This window comes from Fundulus heteroclitus, chromosome 23 (assembly GCF_011125445.2).
Source record: "Fundulus heteroclitus isolate FHET01 chromosome 23, MU-UCD_Fhet_4.1, whole genome shotgun sequence".
In the NCBI taxonomy this organism is placed as follows: Eukaryota; Metazoa; Chordata; class Actinopteri; order Cyprinodontiformes; family Fundulidae; genus Fundulus; species Fundulus heteroclitus.
Window position 1 is genome coordinate 21,087,269 of NC_046383.1, and position 26,441 is coordinate 21,113,709.

Genomic DNA, 26,441 nt, shown 5'->3' on the forward strand with positions numbered 1-26,441 from the left:
CTGGTAAACTGGATCGGCCTTTCTGGTACAGCTCTCGACTGGTTTAAATTCTACCCAAAGGACAGGGACTTTTTTGTGTCAGTAGGTAACTTTACATCAGAGATGACAAAAAGTACATGTGGGGTTCCCCAAGGTCCATCCTGGGTCCCCTCCTATTCAATATTTACATGATCCCTCTAGCTATCATAAAAAAACATCAGCTACCATAACTATGCAGACGACACACAGCTTTACATCACCATGTCACCAGGTGACTATGGACTAGTTCAAGCACTGAGTAAATGCCTAGAAGAAATCATTGCATGGATGTGCCAAAATTTTCTTCAGTTGAATAAAAACAAAACTGAAGTAATAATCTTTGGACCAATAGAGGAGAGATCAAAAGTAAGCACACAGCTTCAGCTGCTTCAGTTACAAACCACTGATCAGGCCCAAAATCTGGGAGTAGTGATGGACTCAGACCTGAACCTCCAAAAGCATCTAAAGACAATTACAAGGTCTGCTTTCTGTCACCTGAAGAACATTTCCAGGATTAAAGGACTAATGTCTCAGCAGGATCTGGAAAAAAACTAATCCATGTGTTTATTTTTAGTCGAATTGATTACTGCAATGGTGTTTTCACAGATCTGCCTAAAAAGTGGATCAGAAAACTGCAGCTGATCCAGAACGCTGCTGCCTGCGTCCCCACGCAGACCAAGAAAGTAGAGCACATCACCCCAGTTCCAAAGTCCTTACACTGGCTCCCTGTATCTCAGAGAATAGACTTTAAATACTTCTGTTAGTCTATAAATCACTGAATGGCTTAGCTCCTAAACACATCACAGACTTATTATCAGTGTATCAACCCTCCAGACCACTAAGGTCTTCTGGCTCCAGCCTACTCCACATACCTAGAACCAGAACCAAACACGGAAAAGCAGCATTTAGTTCCTATGCTCCACTTATCTGGAACAAACTTCCAGAAAATTGTAAAAGTGCGGAAAGCCTGAGTTCCTTTAAATCAAGATTAAAAACACATTTGTTTAGGATTGCCTTCGACTGTTCTAGTTAAACTGTTTTACTGAAACATCATTAGTTCAACTTTGTAGTCCAACTGTTTTTAATGTTTTCTTTTAGTTTCTATTCTCCCATGTTCTATTTTGTTTCTACATTTTTTTCCTACTTGCTTTGATTTAGTTTTATTTTACAATATTTTAATCATGTAATCATGCATCAAAGTCCCGAAAGGAAGCATTCACTCCTGAAGAAGGGTAGAGCCACAGGGAGAGTCGTCTACATCGTCCATGGCTTTGCAGCAATCCCTCATACTGAGCAAGCATGAAGCGATGGAAAGAAAAACTCCCCATTAACGGGAAGCAGAACCAGGCTTAATATGAACGGTCATCACCCATGCAAAATTGCAATGCAACATTGGAGAACAGTGGAACTCAGTAGAGTGAGAAAAATATGTCCTCCAGTAGCCTAAGCCTATAGCAGCATAACTATAGAGGTAGCTCAGGGTAACTTGAGCCACTCTAATCCAGCAAGACAGCGAAAGCTTTTATTAGCTTCACGGACAGCCCACTAACAGGGTTCTGTCTCGGTCTGGGTCCTCCAAGCAGCTGTGTCTGTCAGGGGGTTGGTTTGTTTTGCATGATCTGCCATGCCGACGGGGTGGGAAGGCGCGTTCAGCTCAGCTCTTCTACTACGTCAGGACAGCGCCAGGACCGGGTAAATACCTCTCGTTGCCCTAAACTTTTTTTACTCCACCATGATATACTGAAATCGGGGACAGTCCCCAGAAATTGGACACATCTGGTCACCGTATTTTAAGTGGTACAGGAGCAAGATAGTTTTCACAAGCCTAGCGAGCCCTCTTGTGGCCATAAACGTAATGTTGTCTCCTTGGTTCATTCTGGTCAGTATGAATTATCATTTAAATTTGATATACTGTATAATTTGCACCTGGATATAAGTCGCAGGATCAGCCAAACCATGAAAAACGTGTGGCCTATAGTCTGAAAAATACGATAGCCTCATTGGTTGGTTGGATGGTGTCTTCACACATAAGCTATGCCTGGATTTTAATTGGGTAAAGCACAGTGTAAACATTAAAATAAGTTCCACAAGTTGTTTTCATGAAACTGTCATAACAAACATGTCATGTATTGAAACAAAATAGCACTTAAATGATTGTAGGAATACAAAGAATGGCATGGCAAAACTATTAAAAAAAGGTTGACGATTTTGTCATGATCCTCAGCAAAATATACAATGGAATCTATGAGGCAATTATTTAACTATAACTATGGAAAGGACGATTCCTATATTTTTACCTTCTTTTGTAAAAGCAAAACATATAAAACAAGTAAAACATAGTTAAGTTTACCACGGTGCATTTCCTGGCCACAATGAAACTCGAGCTGACGCACAAAGTTTTGCTTTACTTTCGCTTTCATTTCAAGACAAAAAATATCCTCTCACCTTGGTGCTCAACAGTCAGTTGAGCACCAAACCTGACTGTGGGTCACAGGTGTTGCCTCTGGGTATGTACATATTATGTATCTTTCAACTTAACTTCTTTATCATTCATTCCTACAGGAAAGTATTTATATTTATGTCCTTTTGTAAAAGTAGTTTTAAAAGCTGATTGAATATGCATTTAATTTTAATTAAACTGTAATTTAGAGTTGCTGAAATAATGTTTGTTTAACTAAATAAATAAAACTTAGGTAAAAGTCAAGTGCATAAGTTAAGAGTATGGATTTATTTGTGAGTGATATTCTCTTTTTGTTTATTGTATGCCAGACTAGGCAAATAAATGCAGCCACAAGAGGCAACCAAGTGACTGTGGAATTGTTTCCTTTTAGCAGTAACACTTCTGATTTTACTTCTTTTGTCATTGGTAGTTAACAAAAATGGGGAAAGAACAAAGCAAACTGGAAAAGAAAGGCTATGTGATATCATCAGGAACTAAAAATAACATCATTGCCACAAAAGATGATGATACATATTTGATAAAGATGATTGATCTGACAAAGGTAAGAATTTACCTTCATATATGCTAAATCAAATATCAGTGATGTAGATTACAAAATATATTCACTGTCAAACATTGCTTCAGTTTCATTAACAAAATTTTGTCTTTTTCATGCAGTATTAATGGTAGAAATTGTTGTTATACACTGTGCCTTGCTGTGTGCTAGCTGTTGCTTTAGTACAAGTGTTTAACAAAGATATCCACAAAGATAATAGATGATCTTGCTTAGATTATATCCCTAACTGCTAGTGGTAGCCATCTAAGATAAACGCTGCATTCATAGTCCGATCTTCTTCTACGCTCTAACATTAAAAATCAAATGTGGTATAACCTTTGAAAATGTTGCCATTGTCACATTTTTTTGATAAATCAAGTACATACAAATATCTGATTATGTGATGAGAGGAGAGATTTAAATACAAGAGAAAGATTTTTTAAATTATTATTATGAACAGAACACAGCTTGGCAGACTAAAAAAATAGCATACAGAAACCATAGACACTCAAACCATATTTAGAAACAGGCAAAGTTGAGGATTCAGTGCGATTCAGTGATTGGCCAAGTTACCTTAGTGCATCAGATGAAAATGCATTAAGCTTTTTTCCCTAGTCCAGCAATGCCAACTGCTAACAATGGGCACAAATCAGTGAGTTGGATGTATAACCACCCACATTCCGGAGATGTCTGGCCAGGAGTAGTCTTCATAGAAGAATTGAAACCAAAAAGTCATGTAATTAAGGCACCCAAATTCACTCTGGTCTTACCTTTTTTCTGAGGCCTTTCTCTTCTTCTCATAAACCTGTAAGACAGTTTGCTTCCTGTGACACTGTAGACTCATTTTCAAAGTCTACAGTGAGAACAGTGGACTTACAATTAATGGCTGAAACTGACGCTTACTGGATGCATGAACACTTAAATTGCACACGTGCATCAAGAGGAAACTAGCAAGGAACGAGCAAGCTCAATTGCAGAGACATCCTCCTTGCACTTCTGGTTGTATGCAGACATAGATTAAGCATACTCCTTTACATTGGTGTGTTGGTTTTCAGTTGAAGCCTCCCTACACATGTCCAAGTCCATGCATTCAAAACGGTGATGTAATGCTGGCACAGATCCTGCAGGCTTGCTTTACATTGGATTTTCATTAGATAACCAAGGGCTTGTTTGCAGGAAATAGCATAACAGCGAAATTGTCTGATGAGCCCAGGTGGGGACGGAGCTCTGCTTTGACTGCTGCCTTAATGTTTGCGCAGGCTTTGTCTAGTCTTCTGTCTTTGTCTGCCTTCAACTGCTCTAGTTAAATAGTTCTACTGAAACATCACAACTTTTGTAGTCCTACTGTTTTTAATGTTCTATTTTTGTTTCTACACTTTATTCCTACTTGCTTTTATTCTGTTTTATTTGCATATATTTTAATCATGTAAAGCACTTTGCATAGTCTCTGTACTGGATTGTGCTATACAAATAAATTTTCCTTGCCTTGCCTAGTGTGTTTGAGCCTCTGGTTGCAAAGTTCACATACTGTCTTTATGTTGGCCTGAATAAAGTCCCCAGCAACAATGAACACACCCTTTTGATCTGTGGTTTGCAAGTCACAGGTGGAGCGGTAGAGCACACTCAAAGCTTCCTTGGTGTTAGCACTGGGGAGGAGGAGGAGGGGGCGGGGGGATGTAAACTAACATGACTCTCACAAGATGGATGTAGCTCGGCCGAACCACAGACATGTATACGTAGACGCCGCGTCGTCGGGTGAGAGGCATGCCAACAGAGCGGCCATCTTAGGTCAGACCAAGCTGCGCTCAGAGAGAATACACGTCAATTCAGGAAAATGTACTTTATGTTTTCAGACACTCTGAAGCCGGTGAATTCTCACCTGATTTCCAGATAAATCACCTGACTGAAAACATCACCCCTTTAGGGGCTACATGGGACCAATTGATTAAATTAAATCATTGTCTAACTTAATAAATAATTTCGATTGTGTATTGAAAGTAAGCAAACTTCCAGAGCTACGTCCCAGGAAGCCCTACTTTTACTCCGCTTATGGGTGCACAAATAAAAGGACACTAGGAACCAGATCCTGGGGAATTACCTTCCATAAGTAAGATTTTACGATAGATAATCCTCATGCTTTACATTTACAGTTTTTCCGGCATAAACACAATATGTGCTAATGGGTAGCAGGGATGGAAGTAGAGAAAAGTACATTGAACACCTAAAACAAACAAAATGGTCCTAAATTACTGGATAGACATGATTTATGGGGGGGGGGGGGGGGGGGGGGTAAAATATTATACAGTATTTTTGTTTTTGCTATGATTTTGCAATGTATTTGATTCTAAGATGCGTTATTAGGTTTTTTGTTGATTTTTTTTCTCCAGATCGCGGTTTGTATTATATCATTTTTAAATGCTGTTATGAGCACCTTTGCTCTCACTTGTCTGTATATAGTTTTGCTCCTATGTAGATCAGTGCTGTTGTCTGTAAATCGGTGTCTGTGTGTATATATATATATATATATATATATATATATATATATATATATATATATATATATATATATATATATATATATATATGAAGAAAGATGTGTATATTAGATTAATATGTAACTGCAAAATATGTAAGTGCGTGTACATTTTTCATCCAGTTTCACTTCAGTTTAAATAGTTTTGGTTCTGAATAAATATGTGTAATCTGACTGAAAGGTCACCAGCATTGTGAACATATGATTAAAATTAGATCTGAGCTGCCTCCTATTCATTCTGACAGCAGCTGTCTGATCTATGGTCTGACCCAAGATGGCTGCCCTGCAGGCACGTCAGCCTAGCGGCCGGCAGCGACCAGTGGGGCGTCTACGTATATGGTGTCTATGGGCCGAACTACATCCATCTTGTGAGATTTAGGTTAGATTTAAACAGCAGCGATGATGATGGTAAATTCACAGGGCAGATATAAAGGCCCACATTTAATAGTCAAAAATTCAATATCCGGAGAGCAATGATTTGAGACCACCATGACATTGTTACAATAGAATAATACATCAGACCAATAAAAAAAAATTTAACAATGAGATGCAGGCTTAATGAAATGTATGTTCAGTACCTGCTTACAGGTATTTTCAAAAGGGTAATTTTAATTTGACAAAACCAGCAGTTTCAAATGGCATATTCCAATTTATTAAAAATTACCATATATTTATTTGTATTAGTTTGATAGAGAACACTCTTAGATCAAATCATTGTCATGCAACTGTGTTTTGCCTTACAGCTTCCTAGACAATCTCTTGGTGCACTTATGTCAGAGATAGAAGTCCTTAAGCAAACAAACCATCCTCATCTTGTCGACATCAGGAACTCTTTCAAAGGTATGTTGTATATATATATATAATTTATTTATTTTTTTATTTTTTTCTACATTTTATGTCTCGTGTAACCATAGCAACAAAGTGGGAATAGGTTCCAGGTCATGAAACATAATTTTCAATTATGACATGGTCTGGGTGAATACTCGATTCTGATTCGATGCAGGGTGCCTGTTAAAAAGTTTTATAGGACACCTAAAAAAAGTTCCGGTTTAGCCGGATTGTCCTAAATTATTGTACTGGCTCGAAGGTTAGCTGGTGACAGTAAGAAAATCAATGCTGGTTACCTTGGCAACAGACACAACAAGAGATATTAAATAGTTCCCTCAGCTGCATCTTGTGAAAATATTTCACAAGTGATTTCAAAGGTGAAAAAAAAACACATTAAAATTTAATAATTTATTTAATATTTCTTTTTTTTGTAAGTGACCGTTGTATAAGCAGGATAATTCCCTTCGAGGTGTCCATTGTCAGAAATTAATAGACTTTGCGGAAGCAACTGTCTGACGTTTTGCGTCGAAGGGTTTACGCCTCCATGTAGTCCATTTATTTCTGATAATGGACACCTTGTCAGGCATTATCCCTTACGTATATTACAGTAAATGTTTAGATTAAAATATTTAAAATTAAATTTACATGAAACCTGTAGCCTTTTAGGCTGTTTCTCAGCTCTAATAAGATTAAATAAAAAATTATTACACAGAACAAGCTTTGTAAAAGCATAATTTATTGTATGATTGTGTTTCTGGGCCATACTTAAAATTCCTAGTTTATTTTCTTTAAAAATGTATCACCGCTCAATGCATGTAAGAGTTATCTGGATGGTATGCACATTTAGACTTCCTTAAGAAAGTTTTCTACAGGAGGTGTATTTATACAAACAATTTTAGAAATCATAGCTCATAATAAAATCATTTAGCAAACCTTTTCATATTTCAAAATTTCTTAAAAAAATATGTTTTTTTTTAAACAACATAGTTTAAAAAAAACAAACAGCTGTTCAATATTCTCTTCAGCTGCGATCTTGACAGCAGCTTTAATAATGATATATCAGATTATATTATTTTGGAAAGAGAACTGCAGTTTTCTTATTTCAATTTTATGTATATTTAACCAAATCATATCCAGTGACCAAATCTCTTTCTATAAAAACCTAAGCCCTCTAAAACTTTTAAAATAAATAGATTTCCAAATAATTGGATTAATGAATCCATCTATTCAATTTTTAACCCGCTCAGTCCCTCATGGGGTCACAGGGGTTGCTGGTGCCTATTTCCAGCGTTCACCTGGCAAGAGGCAGGGTACACCCTGGACAGGTCGCCAGTCTGTCACAGGGCAACACAGAGACAAACAGGACAAACAACCATTCATGCACACACTCTCACCTAAGAACAATTTAGAGAAGCCAGTTAACCTAACAGTTATGGTTTTGGAGTGTGGGAGGAAGCCGGAGTACCCAGAGAGAACCCACGCATGCACAGGGAGAACATGCAAACTCCATGCAGAAAGACCCAGGGTTGGATCTGAACCCAGAACCTTCTCGCTGCAAGGCACCAGCGCTACCCACTGAGCCACTGTGCAGCCCGGATTAATGAATCACTTTTTTTAAATAATGTAACCATTTCATTATAAAGACAAAAACTGAAAAGATGGAACATTGAGCTTTCTTTTTATTTAATGGGGAAAATATTTCACAACCCAAGTTGAAAAAAGCAAAACTTAAAAATATCAATTAAATATCAAGTGTGTGTGTGTGTGTGTGTGTGTGTGTGTGTGTGTGTGTGTGTGTGTGTGTGTGTGTGTGTGTGTGTCATCAAGATGAAGATGAAGATGAAGACATTTACTACATAGTGATGAAACAGTGCCAGTCTGAACGCCTTGCTGACAAGATGAGAAAAGTTCCACCAGGGTCTCTGCAAATATCTGAGGTATGGTATTTACTGAAACTGAAAGAATTCCTATTTTTCTTGTCAAAGAAGAAAAAAGTCATGTTTTTTCATTAATGCTATGATCTGTTGTCAAGGTATTAAGCTGGTTTGTTGAGATCTCTATGGCTCTGAAAGCTATTCATGAAGCACAATTGCTTCACAAAGCTCTAACACCAGAGGTACATTCAGTATTACACAATTGGCAAGATTGATTTTCATAAATGCATTTTTATTTACCTTATATAACTAACAACATTTATTTTTCTGTAGAACATACTGTTCTCAGAATTTGGACTGGTGCGTTTGGGTGGATTTGGAAATATTCATGAAAGGTAATGTACATTAGTTTGGTAGGTATGTTTCTCAGAATCTATAGTCTTCTAACACCAACCTCTGGTTCTTACAAGATAAGATTATAGGTAGTAATTTAAGAGTCTACCAAGTAAAAACACATCTTTTGAACCAATCTCAAGCCGAACAAAATGGTGATCCGCACTGGATGATCTACTTCCAGTACGCCGGTTGTAACAACCGTAAGTTGCACAATATACAGACATACATCTCTCTATGTTTACTCCAATTGCCTCTTATGCTAGCCTAGATTAGAAGAGACCCATCCAGTATTGCGGCAATGCCGGATGCCCTCAGCATGTAATAGAGTGTCTATGTACTTATCTATGGTTTTGGTCTGGTTTCGGCTTTTGTGACTTGCTTTTATCTGTGCATGCTTCTTGGAACACCTCTGCATGCTTGCAAATGGAAGAACTATATTGCTTTTTGGGATAACAGCGGCACAGGAGTTAGGGAGTCTATCCAGTAACGGTGCTGATGTATGATAGCCTCGCTTCTGTCAGTCTGCCCCAGGGCAGCTGTGGCAACAATGTAGCTTTTCACCAAGAATAAGTGTCTGCATGAATGGGTGAATGACTGAAAACTGCTTTTGTGTCTTCGGACTTGATAAAGCACTATAAAAGTACAGGCCATTTACCATTTATCAGCAGTCAAATTAACACCAATCCAGAGTGAGCTATGGTCAAAGATGGAGACTTTAATCATGTTGAATTAAAAGTTCCACACATTTTCAAATCCATAAAGTTTACTGATCCTCAACATTGGGACGCTGCAGGGCTAGGTGCTCAGCCCTCCTCTTTTTACCCTCTTCACCCGCAACTGCTCTACTAACCACCCCACAAACATGGTTGTGAAGTTTGCAGACAAAACCACTGTGGTGGGTCTCATATCCAATAACAGTGAGACCCACTACAGTGAGGAGGTCCACGATCTGATAAAGTGGTGCTCCATGAATAACCTCATCGTGAACACCAACAAGATTAAGGAGGTCATAGTGTACTAAAGGAGGTCCAGGAAGACTGAACATGCTCCTCTCTGCGTCCATGGGTGGTGGAGTGTGTGGACAGCATAAGGTTCCTGGGCATTTAGATTTCCCCTGACCTCTCATGGACTGTGAACACCTCACCCCAGGTGAAGAGACCCAACAATGACTCTACTTTCTCAGGGAACTGAAATAGACTGGACTTTCTACTCAGCTGCTAATAAACTTTCAAATAACTACAACTGAAAGCATTTTGTGTCTCAGCATGACAGTGTGGTATGAGGGCTGCAGAGCACATGAGAGGAAGGATATGGCACAAGATCTAGACACAGTTTATGCTGATCAAATCCAGAAAAAAAAAAGAAAAAGGCTAGACATATAGCCACAGATCAGACCCACCATGCCTGCAATGCACTGTTTGTCCCACTTCCATTAAGGTATCATGCAAGGCTTTCCAATATCAACAATATCTTATTTATCACACCGCTAGTGTGTGAATGTTTGAAAGAATGGGTGTATGACTGAATGTAGTGCACTCTGGGGTCCTAGGGACTTTATAAAGTGCTGTACAAGTACAGGCCACCGGAACTTTTCACTCAATTTGACAATAATAAGGCTAAACCCGTGTGTGCATTTACAGAATACAGTTAATCTGTGTCATGGTTTAAGTTGTCTGGCCTCTTTCTTGTTTTGTTGTTCACCCAGCTCTCCCTCCCACAGCCATTAGTCACACCTGTTGGTAATCAGTCAGATGCATTTCACCTCCTAGTCTCCCTATTTAAGCCTCCCTCTGTCTCACTCTTGTGCCGGTCCGTCTTCTGTATCATCCACTCCATGCCAGTCCTCGTCTTTGCCTTGGAAGGTCTATTTCCGTTTTCAGAGTTAAGGTTAGTTATGCCACGTTGAAAGACTTTGTGCCTCACCGTTGTTCTTGGGAAGTTCTGCTCTGTGTTCTGGTGTCCCCAGTGATTTGCTAACCTGACTAGCCGCTCTGAGAAGGCTCTGCTCTGTGCCACCCCACTCAGCGTTGTTGGACTCTCTCTCCTGGCCGTCAGCCCCTGCCTTCACCTGCACCCCTGAGCCGCTGTATTCCTGCACCTCTGGTTACATCTTCCATCAGTCATCTACCCTTCAATAAACCTCTCAAACTTTTGTCCTGTGTGTGTTCTGAGTTCATCAACAAACAAATCCTGACAGTACGGACCGGCCCAAGGATGAACTCAGACACCACATGGAACTTACCTGCAGGGGCTGACACCCCGGAGATCCGCGCATACCTGGACATGTGCGAACGCCTGAGGAAAGAGAGGTACGCCAGGATGGCTTCTGCCCAGGACCCTGCGCCGCCGATCAAGGCCGACTCCACTCCCCAGGTGTTCTACGTGGGCGTTGTTGCCGCTACCCCAGGGCACGAGAAGAGAAGCCGCAGATCCCTTCATCGCCTATGTCATCACCTCTATGACTCGCAGCTGGCTCCCCGAGTAAAGCTCAATGTTCCATCCATCAGAGCCCCACATGTCGAGGAGGACCAGCTGTGGAGCTTCTATTACGGTGACCGGGACGACCTTCTTCCCCGTGGGCCTGCAGCCACCCCTCTGACAGCCTCTGTACCCCCGTCTGGCTCCTCCCGGCTAGGACGCCGGGCACTCCGACGCTTTAAGGCCTCCGAAGACTCGCTTCCGCTCACGTCCCGTGAGGGGGTTCAGGAGGACCCGCCCTCTGAAGCCTGTAGCCCGGCAGTGTCCGAGGTAGCTGAAGAGATGGTTCCGCCTCCACCCGAGAACTCCACTCTGCCGGCCACTGTAAGCTCCACTCTGCCGGCCACCGTAAGCTCCGCTCTGCCGGCCACCGTAGGCTCCGCTCTGCCGGCCTCTGAAGGCTTCGCTCTGCCGGCCGCTGAAAGCTCCGCTCCGCCGGCCGACGTAGGCTCCGCTCTGCCGGCCACCGTAAGCTCCGCTCTGCCGGCCACCGTAAGCTCCGCTCTGCCGGCCACCGTAAGCTCCGCTCTGCCGGCCACCGTAGGCTCCGCTCTGCCGGCCTCTGAAGGCTTCGCTCCGCCGGCCGCTGAAAGCTCCGCTCCGCCGGCCGACGTAGGCTCCGCTCCGCCGGCCGACGTAAGCTCCGCTCTGACGGCCACCGCAAGCTTCGCTCTGCCGGCCGCTGAAAGCTCCGCTCCGCCGGCCGACGCAGATCAGCCCGAGGCCTCCGAGGAAGCCGCCCTGCCTCAGGCCGAGGCCTCCGAGGGAGTAGTTTCGCCTCAGGATGAGGCCTCCGAGGGAGTAGTTTCGCCTCAGGATGAGGCCTCCGAGGGAGTAGTTTCGCCTCAGGATGAGGCCTCCGAGGGAGTAGTTTCGCCTCAGGATGAGGCCTCCGAGGGAGTAGTTTAGCCTCAGGATGAGGCCTCCGAGGGAGTAGTTTCGCCTCAGGATGAGGCCTCCGAGGGAGTAGTTTCGCCTCAGGATGAGGCCTTAGTTGATGCTACTCCTATTTCTAGTTCGTCGTGCCGGGGTCGTCCTCCACGACGCCCGCACCAGACTTTCCTGTTCGGCCGGAGCCAAAGACTGCGGACTCCGGGCCGCTCAACTTTGCTTCGTCGGGGCCGTCCACAACGGCGCCCGCCTCTGACTTTCCTGTCCGGCCGGAGCTGCCGACCGCGGTCTCCAGGCCGCTTGACTTTGCCTCGTCGGGGCCGTCCACCACGGCGCCCGCCTTTGACTTTTCTGTTCGGCCGGAGCTGCCGACCGCGGTCTCCAGGCCGCTTGACTTTGCCTCGTCAGGGCCGCCCTCCTCAAGGGCTTAGTCGGGCGATGCTGCTCCGCCGCCTGCCTCGTCCAGGACGACCTCCACAAGAACTCTTGCGGCTTAGCAGCCGTCTTTGCCTACGCCCTTAAGGCCAGTGCTTTCTGTTTTATTTTGTTTAAGCTCGGCTTTTGTTTTGATTGATTTAGAATTCCTCAGTTTAGAATTATTTAGGGGGTTCTTTGTTTTCTTAGAGTACTTAGTCTCTGTTTTGCTTTGTTTTTTCCTGCTCTGTTTTAGGAGTCTAGATTTTGCCTTAGTTTTCTAGGTTTGCCCAGCCTTGTCATTTTAGCTTTAGCTCTCTGGTTGTCACGTTAGTGTACTTGTTCAAGTCCTAGTTTTTCTTGTTTTTTCCTTCATTCGTAGTTAGCTTTAGTTTCATTTTCTGCTTTAGTGTTTGTTTTGATTTAATGGTTAGCTTTAGTTTTGTGGTGTTATCCCTGCTCTAGTTTTGCCTTATTTTCTAGTTCTTGGTTTGATTCTTTATTTTTGTCCTGCGCTCTTAGTTTCCAGCGCTCCTTAGGTCTTAGTACTCACTTAGATTTCTGACCCCTGGCCCTGAGCTGTTTCATGCTCCTTAGCTTTGGCTGGTTCGAGCTTCCTTGGTTTTTGTTTTGGCCTCTTAGTTCCTTAGTCCCCTGGCGTGTTAGGACGCCCACTGATTCTTGGCTCTCTGGCGTGTTAGGACGCCCTCTGTTTCTCGGTTCCCCGGCGTATTAGGACGCCCTCTGTTTCTCGGTTCTCTGGCGTGTTAGGACGCCCTCTGATTCTCGGTTCCCCGGCGTGTTAGGACGCCCTCTGATTTTCGGTTCCCCTGGCGTGTTAGGACGCCCTCTGTTTCTCGGTTCCCCGGCGTATTAGGACGCCCTCTGTTTCTCGGTTCTCTGGCGTGTTAGAACGCCTTTGTATCCTGGTTTTTAGATTTCAGGGCTCCCCTGGTGTGTGTTAGGACGCCCTTTGTTCTCGGTTCCCCGGCGTGTTAGGACGCCCTTTGTTCTCGGTTCCCCGGGGTGTTAGGACGCCCTTTGTTCTCGGTTCCCCGGGGTGTTAGGACGCCCTCTGACTCTTGGTTCCCCGGCATGTTAGGATGCCCTCGGCTCCCCGGCGTGTTAGTACGCCCTCCGTTCTTGTTCCCTGGCGTTTAGATGTTCCTGCTTCCCTCACGCCCCGGCGTTCTCTTTCCTTGCGCCCCGGCGTTTTCCTCGCGTCCCGGTGTTTTCTTTCCTCGCGCCCCGGCGTTCTCCCCACGCCCCGGCGTTCTCTTCCCCAAGCCCCGGTGTTTCCCTCACGCCCCGGCGGGTTTTCCCCTGGCGTTTCTGTACACCAGTCGTGTTCCAGCAGGAGTTGTTGAGCCTTGGTGTTTTCGTACGCTTGTTCTTCCCTCTGGCGTTGTCGTACGCTTGTTCTTCCCTCTGGCGTTGTCGTACGCTTGTTCTTCCCTCTGGCGTTAAGTACGCCCGTTCCTTCCCTTAGGCGTTAAGTACGCCCGTGCTTTCCCTTTGGCGTTAAGTACGTCCGTTCTTTCCCTCTTGGCGTTTTCGTACGCCTATATTTTCCCCTTGGCGCTGTCATGCGTCTGTTTTGCCTCGGCGTTTCCCTCACGCCCCGGCAAACTTCTCCCTTACGCCCCGGCGGTTCCCTCACGCCCCGGCAATCTCGTCCCTTGGGCCCCAGCGCTCCTCTCACGCTCCAGCGTTGTGTTTCCTTGGCGTTTCCACACGCCCGTTCCTTGGCGTTTCCACACGCCCGTTCCTTGGCGTTTCCACACGCCCGTTCCTTGGCGTTTTCACACGCCCGTTTTCTTGGCGTTTTCGCACGCCCGTTCCTTTCCCCCGGTGTCTCTGTGCGTTAGTTGTGCTCCGGCGTTTTCTTGCGCTGTTGAGCTCTGGCGTGTCAGTCCGCCTGTTCTTTCCCCCTTGGCGTTTCATGCGCCCGTTCCTTCCGTAGGCATTTCTGTACGCCCGTTGCCTTCCTTAGCGCTGCCGTTGGTCCATCCCTTCCCTTTGGCGCTGTCGTGCGCCCGTTCCTTCCCTTTGGCGCTGTCGTGCGCCCGTTCCTTCCCTTTTGGCGCTGTCGTGCGCCCGTTCCTTCCCTTTGGCGCTGTGTTGCGCCCGTTCCTTCCCTTTGGCGCTGTGTTGCGCCCGTTCCTTCCCTTTGGCGCTGTGTTGCGCCCGTTCCTTCCCTTTGGCGCTGTGTAGCGCCCGTTCCTTCCCTTTGGCGCTGTGTAGCGCCCGTTCCTTCCCTTTGGCGCTGTGTAGCGCTCGCTCTTTCCCCCGGCACTGTCAAGCGCTCGTGCCTTTTCCTGATGTGCCGCGCACTGGTTGTGGTCTGGCACGTCGGTGTTCTCTGGTTCCTTGGTTCCCCAGTGTTCTTTAGTTCCTTGGTTCCCCGGTGTTCTCTGGCCCCTTGGTTTCCCCAGGGTTTTCTAGCCCCTTGGTTTCCCAGTGTTCTTGACCTTTTGGTTCCTTGGTTTCTTGTTTTGACTCGTGCCCACCGTCCTGAGACCCCCTCCCCCCACCCAGGGTAAGAGGTTCTGAGCCGTCCGGTGTTCGGCCTTGAGGGGGGGGTAGTGTCATGGTTTAAGTTGTCTGGCCTCTTTCTTGTTTTGTTGTTCACCCAGCTCTCCCTCCCACAGCCATTAGTCACACCTGTTGGTAATCAGTCAGATGCATTTCACCTCCTAGTCTCCCTATTTAAGCCTCCCTCTGTCTCACTCTTGTGCCGGTCCGTCTTCTGTATCATCCACTCCATGCCAGTCCTCGTCCTTGCCTTGGAAGGTCTATTTCCGTTTTCAGAGTTAAGGTTAGTTATGCCACGTTGAAAGACTTTGTGCCTCACCGTTGTTCTTGGGAAGTTCTGCTCTGTGTTCTGGTGTCCCCAGTGATTTGCTAACCTGACTAGCCGCTCTGAGAAGGCTCTGCTCTGTGCCACCCCACTCAGCGTTGTTGGACTCTCTCTCCTGGCCGTCAGCCCCTGCCTTCACCTGCACCCCTGAGCCGCTGTATTCCTGCACCTCTGGTTACATCTTCCATCAGTCATCTACCCTTCAATAAACCTCTCAAACTTTTGTCCTGTGTGTGTTCTGAGTTCATCAACAAACAAATCCTGACAATCTGCAGTTGTTGCAAAATAATAGACAATGAAAAAGTTACCTACAGTGTGAAAATGTGGTACAAAGTGTGTTAGGTACACTGTTTCCCAAGAAGAAATGCAAAGTGTGAAGTAAATTACTACTTTTTTAAGTTACTTTTTTTTCACATTTTTCTTACAGCTTGAAAAGGCTGTCAGCCACAGAAAAAAAACCAACAATAAATTACCTGCCACCTGAGGTATTTACAGAAGGCACATATGACAAGAAAAGGTACTTGTTAAAACATTTAAGCTTCTTTTGGGGGGAGGAGGGGAGTTATACAGTTTTTAGATACTCACATTATAGTAGTCTTGTTATATATAAATAAAATAAACCATTTTACGTTGTGGGTTGTATAGGCATGCTATTATTTTACCTTAATATACTCTTGTTATAGATTATGCGCTTCTTTGTCCATGCTAGTGGAAATAACCAAGTAAAATATTGTTTTTAGTGACATCTTGTCCCTGGGATGCATACTCAACGAGCTCTACGAGCTCTGCACAGATAAGCAAGCGGTAAGTAAATAACAATGTAGACTTTGAAAATTTAAACACCACATGTGTGACAAATATTATTTCAAACTCAGGAGTAAATACAGCTCAGGAACAGGTATTTCCAAATGAACTCCTAATTACTTCAAAAATGTTGTATGCAGAAAAAAAAACAATTACAGAGCCAAAAGTATTCACCTCCTTTTTCTATTTTTACCTATTTTGTTACATACCAACCGATAATTTAAATGTGTTTTAATCTTAATTTATGAGATGGATCTTCACAAAATAGTCTAAGATGGATAAGTGAAATGAGAAAAATATATAGTTAGAAAGTAAAAAAAAAAAAAAAAAAAAAAAAAAAAAACAACTGTCAATTAACATGTGCTTATGTTTCTACTGCATTTACTGTGAAGCCAATCAAAACTTTTGGTGCAACCAATTACCATCAAAGGTCACATGAATAGTGAAATCAACTCCACCTGTGTGACATTTTTGGTGTCACATGATCTGTTAAACAAACAGATCTTATCTGACCAACACCACTAAGCAGGAGTCACACAATGAAGACTAAGGAGCTCCCCAGACAAGTCAGGGACAAAGTTGTTGAGAAGTACAAGTCATGGTGGGGTTATAAAAAATATAATCTTTGAAGTTCCCCCATAGCACCATCAAATCCATCACCTTCAAATGGAATGCACATGGTACCATGAGAAACCTGCCAAGAGAGGGATAGCCCACCCAAAGTCCCAAAGTGGGCAAGGATGACACTAATCATAAAAACAGCACAGAGACCAAAGGTAACCCTGAAGGTGTTGCAGAGTTCCAGAGCAGAGACTGGAGGGTCTGTCTATAGGACCACAATATGTCATACACTCCATAAAGCTGAACTTTAGGGAAGAGTGGCCAGAAAAAGCCCTTAGTGTTAGAAATAAGGTGGCATATTTTTGTCTGCCAAACGCAACCCCCCATATGTATGGAGGAAGGTATTGAGGGATGATGAGACTAAAATGTAACTTATCGACCACCAAGGAAAATGCTTTGTCTGATTCAAACCAAACACATCCCATCACCCCAAGAACATCATCCCACAACGTGTTTGTGGTGGCATCATTGTATGGTGAAGTTTTCATTAGAAGTAGCTGGGAAACTGATCTGAGTATTCTTGAGCAGAACCAGGCACTCTCCCTGCATTTTTTGAGACTCTGATGTAGGTTCACCTTCCAGCAGGACAATGACTCAAAACATGCTGCTAAAGCAATACTCAGGTAGTTTGCGGGGAAACATTTAAATGATGGACTAGTCGAGGTCCAGACTTCAGTTCAATTGAGAGTCTGTGATTAGACTTGAAAATTGCTGTTCATCAGTGAAAACCATCCAACATGAAGGCGCTAGAGCAGTTTAGCCTTGATTGTGCAAAACACCAGAGATAAGATATGGCAAGCTCATAGAGACTTATTCAAAACTACTTGCAACTGTAATTCCACAAAAGATGGATCTACAAAGTACTGATATTGGGGGGTTTAACACGTATGCATGCTGAAGTTTCTGTCATGTTTTCCTATCTGTTTGAATCTTCAAAGTTGTAGTCATGTAGGCATTACATTAAATTTCAAACAATCCATTTTAATTTGAGGCTGTGATGTAATGATCAGAGACAGGGGACCCAGAATTCAGCCAGACCAGCAGAGGTTCAGATCAGGTTCTTCTTTTATTAACAAAAATCAAAAGCAAGAAAAAAGCCAAATAGACCGTCAAACCAAAAGACGGCACAAAAAATAAACAGACTAGCAGGGCAGACAAGAACAGACAGAACATGATGGCTCAGGTTTCTGGAGACAAAGGGGGTCAAAAATCCAAAAGCAAACCATAAACAGAACCTTGCAGGAGGAGACTCACCCATAACTCAACAAGACGACCTGGCACTGATGTCTGGCCTCAACAGTTTATATGGAGGTGGAAGCAGGTGAAACCGGTGAGAGGTGATTGCAGGAGGGGTGGAGTAGGGCAGGTGTGCAGAGTAAGTAATTAGACCAGACATCAGTGCTGAGGCTCAAAACAAGACCAGAGCAGAAACCAAACTTAAAACAATAAATGTAAAAGAAACCTCAAAACTCCAACTATGACAGAACCCCAGAACCTAAAACACAAATAAACCAAAAAGCAGGGAAAAGCTAACTTTAACCAAATCATAAACAGGAACCAAGACAGAATATTACATGTAAGGCAATAAATGATGAAAAATTCCAAGAGGGATGAATACTTTTGCAGTCCACTGAAAGGAGAGCAATGTGTTTTTAACGTGATCTTTGACAAGCAAAGCTAAGGCTTAGAATTACATCAGTTTCTTGAAATAAAAGAAGAAAAGGCACAAAGTAAATCTACTTAACAACTTTGAATGTCAAGTATGAATGAGCAATATCTGGAATAAACTTAAGCCTACTAGTATATCTAAAAAAAATTCTATATTGCATCAAAGTGTAGTATTTTTGCCGGTCGTTTTAGAAAGTGAAATGTTTTGTTTTGCAGAGATTAATTACAAATATTTCTAGCTTGTATTTCTTGTACTTTTTGATGATTTATGGCTTACAGGTAAAACAAAACAAAGTTAAGTGTCTCAGAAAATGAGATTATCACATTAGACCAACCAAAAAAAAAAATACTGTTTTAAGCACAAATATCAGGCTCCTGAAAGATATGTCCATTTCTAGGCATAGTACACTGTGTCACTATGTGATCGAATCCCTGAGCAGTCTACAAGACTGCCTGACTAAAATGTTGAACTAGAAGTGCATTCATGTAAATGCCCCCACATACTCGGGTGTACTTCACTCTGCAGAGGTCCCCACATACTAGACGGGGACTCCATACATACATACTGGTATGTGCAGAACAAATTCTATGACTGCGTACAAGTATCAAACTATAAACTTTTCGGAGGCAAGAAGTCTTTTTATCCAACTGTTTTATGTAGGACACTGAGCTTGATACACTGAGCTGCACCAAGCAGGCGGTCGCAAGGATGCATGGCATCACAGTCTCTCTCTGTTCTCACTGACAAGTGTGCGGTGGGAGCCTGCTGGAAAAGAAACGGCTTTAGGTGCTCAGCTAGCTAATCACACATTTTACCATTCGTTCTGCCTAGTACGTTAAGTCAATATAAAAGTTACGTTTATTTTGGCATTATGTTAGAAACAGGGCAGTGTAGTCTAACTACTCTGTCCTCCTGACAGAGACGGATAGCTCTCTTGTCTCAGGAGAGAGCTGTGTTTGTGGAGGGGTGGAGTGATATTACACACTTGGAAACAATATTTAGTGTGCCTTACAATCCGGTGCGCCTTATGGTCTGAAAAATGCGGTAATAAGCCTAATAAGAAATAAGCTTAATGAGATGAAAATTTCTATTGTTTGAAAGACTGTACAATTTGTACATCATTTTCTCTTTTTGTTCACTTAAAGACAACTTGTTAAGAATTATCAAAAACAACATTTAAAAAAAAAAAAGTCAAATTTTATCAGTCTCTTAAGGCTTCGCTACATACCTCTGATACAATGACAGAAATATTTATATATGTTAAAATTGTAAAAATAATAAATACAATAATAAAAATAATAAATGCTAATATAAGAAATCCTACTCTGGTACTTTTTCAGTTCTCTGCAGATACAACAATCAAGCTGATGCCTAATATAATTAGTGGTGATAACGAACCTCTTACAAACCACTTTGAGCTTTGTGATCTCCTGGGTGATCTTCTGAATAAAGAGCCTGATGCAAGACCAACAGCCGGTGAGATCCTGAGGCGGCCCATCATTATGAGGTTTCTTAGGAAAAAGGTATGATATTTTCATTGTTGTAATATTTAAACAAGCTTGTAATATCTTTTTTTTTGTAATCTTAAAAGGTATATAGCCACATTAAATGCTTATCAAAAAAGACCAAAAACCGTTTGATCATGTTAAGTTTTATAACACCAAGCCTCCATCATGATAATATTTGATGGTCCTTTTTGTGAATACAAACAGCCAGGTACAATAACCATATATAAACAGTTGTGGTATCATCTAGCTGCAGTATTGTAGAACTCACATAATGCTGGTTTACATAATTAATAAAACAGTATTAAGTAATGCTGAACCGAGCCTGACACTTTGCAATGCTTCGCAGAAAAGCGGCAGTTCGACATGATCAAAGACCAACCCTTTTTAATTAAAAACAACCATCTACAGCAACTTTAATGTACTTATGTCAATCAATTCTCCTGTCATATCTGAGCAATCGACAGGTTTAGAGTCCCATTCAGTGAACACCAATGGTCATACTGTATTCCCAGTGACATTCCAGTCTTTTCCCTCTACAAATCAGATATTTTTGTTGGCATTTTTTTTCTTCACTGGATCTTGGACCATTTCGCATTATTTTGCTGGGAGATTTGAAAATAGCTGTTAACCGCTTCCTTGTTTTATTCCCTGCTGCACATGTGCAGTGTTGTACTTCCACTATTAAAAATAAACATAAAAGGCTTTATTTACTAACTAATTGAGCAAAAACAAAGCGTAAAACGGCAAAATAATACCTAATATGGCAGCAGGACATAATACGCTTTCATAAAAACTTTGTATGCAACCAGAGTGAGCTACTGACGTCTAAATAAATAAAAAGTCAAATCACGTGGCTATACCCCTTTAAGGTTTTGGGAGGTGACACACTGTTTGTTTTCCTCTACAGCTTTTTTGTTGCATGGTGTAGTTTATGAAATCATCCAAATAACTATTTTTTAATGGAACGATTACAAATGTCTTTTCACTACTAATAAAAGCCAGTACAATTTGTAGAAACCTTCAGAAAGTAATTTATCCATCTATTGATTCTTGCTTATCAGTGTCATGGTTTAAGATCTCTTTAGTGTCTTTATTGAAGATGTTGAATAATGGTAAGAGGACCGGAGGCTGTACCAGACTGTAGTAGGTCTGTGATGATGGCTGGAGCAGGACGGCGAAGCTGAGACTTGGCAGGTGAAGGGAGCTCAGGCAGGTAGACGTAGGGAGCAGGCAGGCAGACATGAGGTGAGGACGAGGTACATAGAAGAATGATGAATACTGCAGACGATCCAGCAGGGAAGAGCTGACTTAGGGAGGCTTGCAGGTGGATTGAGTCCGAGATGATTGATGACAGGTGTGGGAGATTAGGAGAGTGGAATCAGGGCTGGACGAGAGGAGGAAGGTGCTGGAAATGCTCAGGGTGCAGCAGGCAAAAACTGCACCCTGACAATCAGAGATCATGTCTTGCTGAGGTCTAGGAGGAAAACCTAAATAGCCTTTTGCCCAGCGATACTCTGCAGCTCACTCTAGGGGATATAAAAGTGTTTCGGAGACCTAAAGGGATGTATAGTACCACCAGTGAAATATGCATGTGGTGTGGCCGTTTTCTAAGTGGGACATGCCTCAAAAGCCTCCCAAGGCAGATGCACTGCAGGCAGCCTCATCAGATCTCCAAACGACTTGAGTGGGCTGATTTCAAGGTGAAAAAACTCTATCTTAAGCTCCTCCCGAATGTCGGAGCTCATCCATCTCTTCTAACATTGAGCTCAGTTGCTGTCCCTTCTTTCCACTATAGAATTCCTTCAACAGGGTTTCCGAGGGTCATTAAAAGTCAGAATTTTTTTATATACATATTAAGGCCTTAATTGGCATTAAAAGTCATTAAATGTGATTATCAGTGGCATTTAAAATGCCTTCTTTCTAAAAAAAAATACGTTCATCAAAACACTTTCGTGAGATATATTATATCAGATATAACTGAATCCGCGTGTTTGCGCCGAACCAAACATGCTGAACTGCTTCTGGTTGATCGTGAAGCCGTATGTTTTTACAATGTTTGAAAAAGAAGCTCAAGGTGGAGAAAGAGCAAGAGAATGGGAAAATGCAAATTTCAACAAAAGTGGGTGGAAAACAAGGAATTCGGGATATGGCTGCAGCCTGTCGACGGTAAAGATGACGAAGGATTTTGCCGTGTCAATGGGTGTCAATGCTTCACAATTCTCACGTGAAGTCGGACAGGCAGTGGTGTAGTCCAGGGTATACGGCGTATACCCACTTATTTTTCAGTCAGCATTCCGTATACCAACTTTTGGAGCACGCTCAAAACCTGTTTGGCGCACGCTCAAATCTGATAAACTCTTCTCAACCCACTATCATCGTGCTCGGTTCCGTGTCTGCTCGCGCGCTTGACCTGATCCTTACACGCTCAATACCAGCTGTGCGCTCGCTGGATTCTGTCTGTGCGCTCGTGACTTCAAAAACTGTCCACCTCACCAGCCAATCACAGACAGGTTTCTTTCCATCCAATCAGAATATGGCTTGCAAATACTGTATTCAGATGGATTAAATCAAAATGCTGCAGCTTTTGCCAGAAATTATTAAACATAACAGTGGGATTGAAGAAAAAACAACAACCAATAAACAGTTTAATATTTTAGTCTAAAATATTTAGTCTAAAATAATTTCTTGAGTTAATAAGTGAGGTGTGAAAAATATTTTGGTCTCTTTTCTTTCCAGCTTCTGGGTGATGATGCAAAAGTTTCTTGTGATCATAATCATCATCATTGTCATCATTATTTAAATAGCACTTTAACACGAGGTAAAACAAAATAACATTTAATAAAATGATTTGGGTAAAGACTCAACAGTTTAAAACAATAATAATAATAATATTAATACAAACTTGATATCAATTATAATAGAACCAGCTGGCACAGCAGAAATACAATTACCAAGAAAAGTTGAGAAAGATAAAAATCTCAGTAAGGTTGAAGGCTAATGAGCAAAAATAGGTTTTAAAACTGGACAGCGGAGGGGCCTTACAAATGTACAAAGGTAAGTTGTTCTCGATCTTAGGGCACCCAATAGAGAAGGCCCTGTTCCCTCTAAGCTTCTGGGCAGAACTGTGAATGACCGTGAGCAGTTGGTCAGCAGACGTGAATGAGCAAGCAGGGGTATAAAGGTGAAGGAGTAGCTCATTTAAGTAAGGTGGGCAAAGCTGTTTAAAACCTTGAAAACAAACAAAAGTTCTTTAAACTGAACTCTAAGATAAATAGGCAACCAATGAAGGGAGGCCAGGATGGGGTAATGTGCTCTTTTTATGTTTTTCCATTAAAAGGTGTGCAGCAGCGTTTGAACCAGCTGCAGACGTTTGAGTGAGGACTGACCGATTCAGAGATAAAGAGAATTAGATTAATCCAGCCATGATGAAATGAAGGCTTGGAGTAGGGTTTCCATATTTTTGTCTTGAAAGAATAGGGTTTACCTTTGCTTTGTTCCTTACATGATAAAAATTACTTAACTGAGGTCCCTTTTTGACTGTCAGCTTTAATATCACCGCCCATTTTTGAATGGAGGTTGATAAATCGGGGCCAAACATTCATTGTCAAACTGGTATATTTGACAATTCATGATTTGCAAAGACAAAGTGATTCGAGTTTTGATGTTCTCCTCGTCATTACCTTTATCTCTTTCTATAAATTCTCTTTCCCATTCAATTCAGAACTTTCCATATGCCTTATCATCTAAGTCTATATTGAAAAACCTACAGTAAAGTTATGAAATGTTGATTCTGGATGTAGTGTAGGAATTCCTTCAATATAAACCAAAGAAAATTTTACATTACCTGCCAGAAGCTGGAAAAAATCTTTAAAAAAGAGACAACAGTATTTTCACACCTCACGTAGTAGCTCAAGGAAATATTTTAATCTAAATATTTAAGGCTAAAATGAGTAAACGCTACTGATTAATTTTTGGGTAAACTAAATAGAGCAGTGTTACATGTCATTGTTTCTAAAACGGCATTTTTCTGAGCTGCGTCTAAAAGGGCAAACAATGAGAGTATACCCACTTCTTCAGGGACCACTACACCACTGCAAACAGCCACAGATCAGCTGCAAGGGGCAGACAACAGCTAACAATGTCAAGTTACTTTGCAGTAACTTGACAAATCTGCAGTAGCTACCGCAAACAGCATGGGTACTTGTTGATGGCATTAGAATTATTTCTAAGTGCATTAAAAGAGCATTAAAAAGCATTAAAGTGAGTTACTGTATAAACCCTGTTCAATAATTATCTGTATCTCATAAATATAGGTGGGGACAGTAGATGGACAGTTATATTGAGAGCTTCACCTATTGGCTCAGTTCTCGCTTCACACTGACTGACATGAGGTTGCCACAATCCCTCTTTCTATTTCCCTCTTTCTATTGCTCGGACTTGCTGCCGCAAGTCCGAGCAATATTAAAATTGGCTCATAATCCCGATGAACTCCTCACACCCCCCCCCCCCCCCCCCAACCTATAGTGGACAGTTTTTCTTTTTTCTTTGTTTTTTTTCTTTTTTACACGCAAACCAGCCCCCTTAACAAGCCCTGGGAAAGCAAAGCAAAGTACTGGGTCACGTGAGGGACCAAAGCCCCAGGTAAATGTAAATGGGAACACAACCTGGGATTTGAAAAGCCAAAACTTCTCAGAAGTTCCAGGCTTTTGAGGGCAATGGAAAAGGGCCTAAAGCACACAAGCCATGTCACTGAAGTAGGAACTTGTATTTACAGGGCCAGGTATTTGTATTATTTTTTTTATGGACGTATGTACATGTGTAAAAGTTTCTTATGTGATGTCACAGAATGTTAATGTCAGCAAATGTGAATGTGTGGTTTTGACTAGAAGTGTGATAAAAAGGCAAAAAAAGCATATATTTGTAGGGAAGAAAATACTTTTTTGAAAAGTAGTGTAAATAATAACATTCTCTTTTCAGCTAAAACCTTAGAAGCTTTTGCAAAGAACATTTATTGTTTGTTTGTTTACTTTTTCTCCTAGTGCCAAACAACTGTGGAGGAGCTTCAGACCAAGCTTGGAAAGTTGAGAGCCCTGGCTGATGCTCTGGAGCGTGTTCATGAGGGGACCACCATTGGCAGTCTGACAGGAGGTGTGATTGGAGCAGTGGGAGGAATTACATCCATAGTGGGGCTTGTACTGGCACCTTTCACTTTAGGAGCCTCACTTATTGTCACTGGAGTTGGTGTGGGAGTGGGTGCTGTTGGTGGGGTCACTGCAGGTGCCTCAAACATCACAAATATGGTCAATCAGTCCTCTGATCGTAAAGCAGTCCGCAGCATCATCAAAGAAATAGAGCAGAAAGTTAGTGCAGTTGTCTCCTGGCTCTTGGAGATCAACAATGGTCTGCAAACTATCAGGAGTCAGTGTCCACAAACACCTGGCACTGATAGCAAGCTTACAGAGGAAAACCTGAGGATGGCTGGCTGTAGGGCAGGAAAAGGTCTTGGTGGCATTGCTGAACTAATCCGACTTGTCAGTGTGGTTAACATTGGCAAGATTGCCGCACAAGCATCCAGGGCAGTGCGTGTGGCAGAAGTGGCAACAGGTGTACTGTCTGGTTTGTTTGTAGCCGTGGATCTCTTCTTCATTGCTATGGATGCAAAAGAGATTCACCACATTAGGGAAGCAAGGGAAGCAGAGATGAGAAATGAACGTCCTTCTACGTCAGAGTCTGAAACTGGGGGCACAATGTCTTCCTCTGATGAGGCAACGCTGTTATCAAACTCATTGATGCAAGAGTCTGACGGTTCAGAGAGTGACTTTAGATTTGGGGCCCAGGGGGCATCTTCCCCACCAGCTGAAATCAAATCTGAAATCATGAAATTTGTCCAAACGGTCAGGGAGGCAGCAGATAACCTGAAACAAGTCCTTGATGAGTTAAAAAACATCATCTTATCCATCACTTTGTTTCATGAAGAAAACGAGCTCGAATGGCAGAATATGGAATTAATGTAAGCAAAATTACAGTTTTAAAATAGTATACTGCTTTTGATTTTGTGTCCAAGCTTGATCATTCATTAATAAAGTGGCTGATGCTGGTCAAGATTCTCAGTCATCCAAGTCATCATCAATACAAAAAAGGTTAGAAAATAAAACAACTGGACTAATGTCAGCAGATGTTCTCCTCATTCAAGCTTTTCAAAATCAACCATCTCTAAAAATGCTTTCTGACAAAAGTTTCTGATAATTTTCAATTATGCCTTATACTTTTTTTTTTTTTTTTGTTACTGGTTTGTTGAAATTCTGACATGCTTTCAATAATTATACACTTAAATTTATGAACTTTGTCATTGGTAAACTCTTTTCTAAATAGTATTGCTGTTTATGTTCACTTGAAACTTTGATTATCCCAAAACAGAGGGAATGATGATTCTGATCAAACATTCTGCCACTGTGAAGTATATTATCTGGGTATGAGTCTAATTATTAACAGATCTACAACAATCATTGTTATTGCTTAACATGGAATAAAAATAAAGGAATATGTAAAAA

The 26,441-nt window shown here is 42.2% G+C and overlaps 1 protein-coding gene across 1 annotated transcript; it reads left to right on the plus strand.

The window, feature by feature from the left end:
- The first annotated feature begins 1,641 nt into the window (after positions 1–1,641).
- LOC105939827 (serine/threonine-protein kinase kin-29) lies at positions 1,642–26,441 on the plus strand. Its single transcript, XM_036127739.1, has 10 exons — positions 1,642–1,710; positions 2,889–3,020; positions 6,291–6,387; positions 8,203–8,312; positions 8,408–8,491; positions 8,583–8,644; positions 15,716–15,805; positions 16,029–16,092; positions 19,723–19,905; positions 24,930–26,441. The coding sequence occupies exons 2-10, from the start codon at positions 2,898–2,900 to the stop codon at positions 25,902–25,904; spliced, it is 1,788 nt and encodes a 595-aa protein (XP_035983632.1). The 5' UTR covers positions 1,642–1,710; positions 2,889–2,897; the 3' UTR covers positions 25,905–26,441.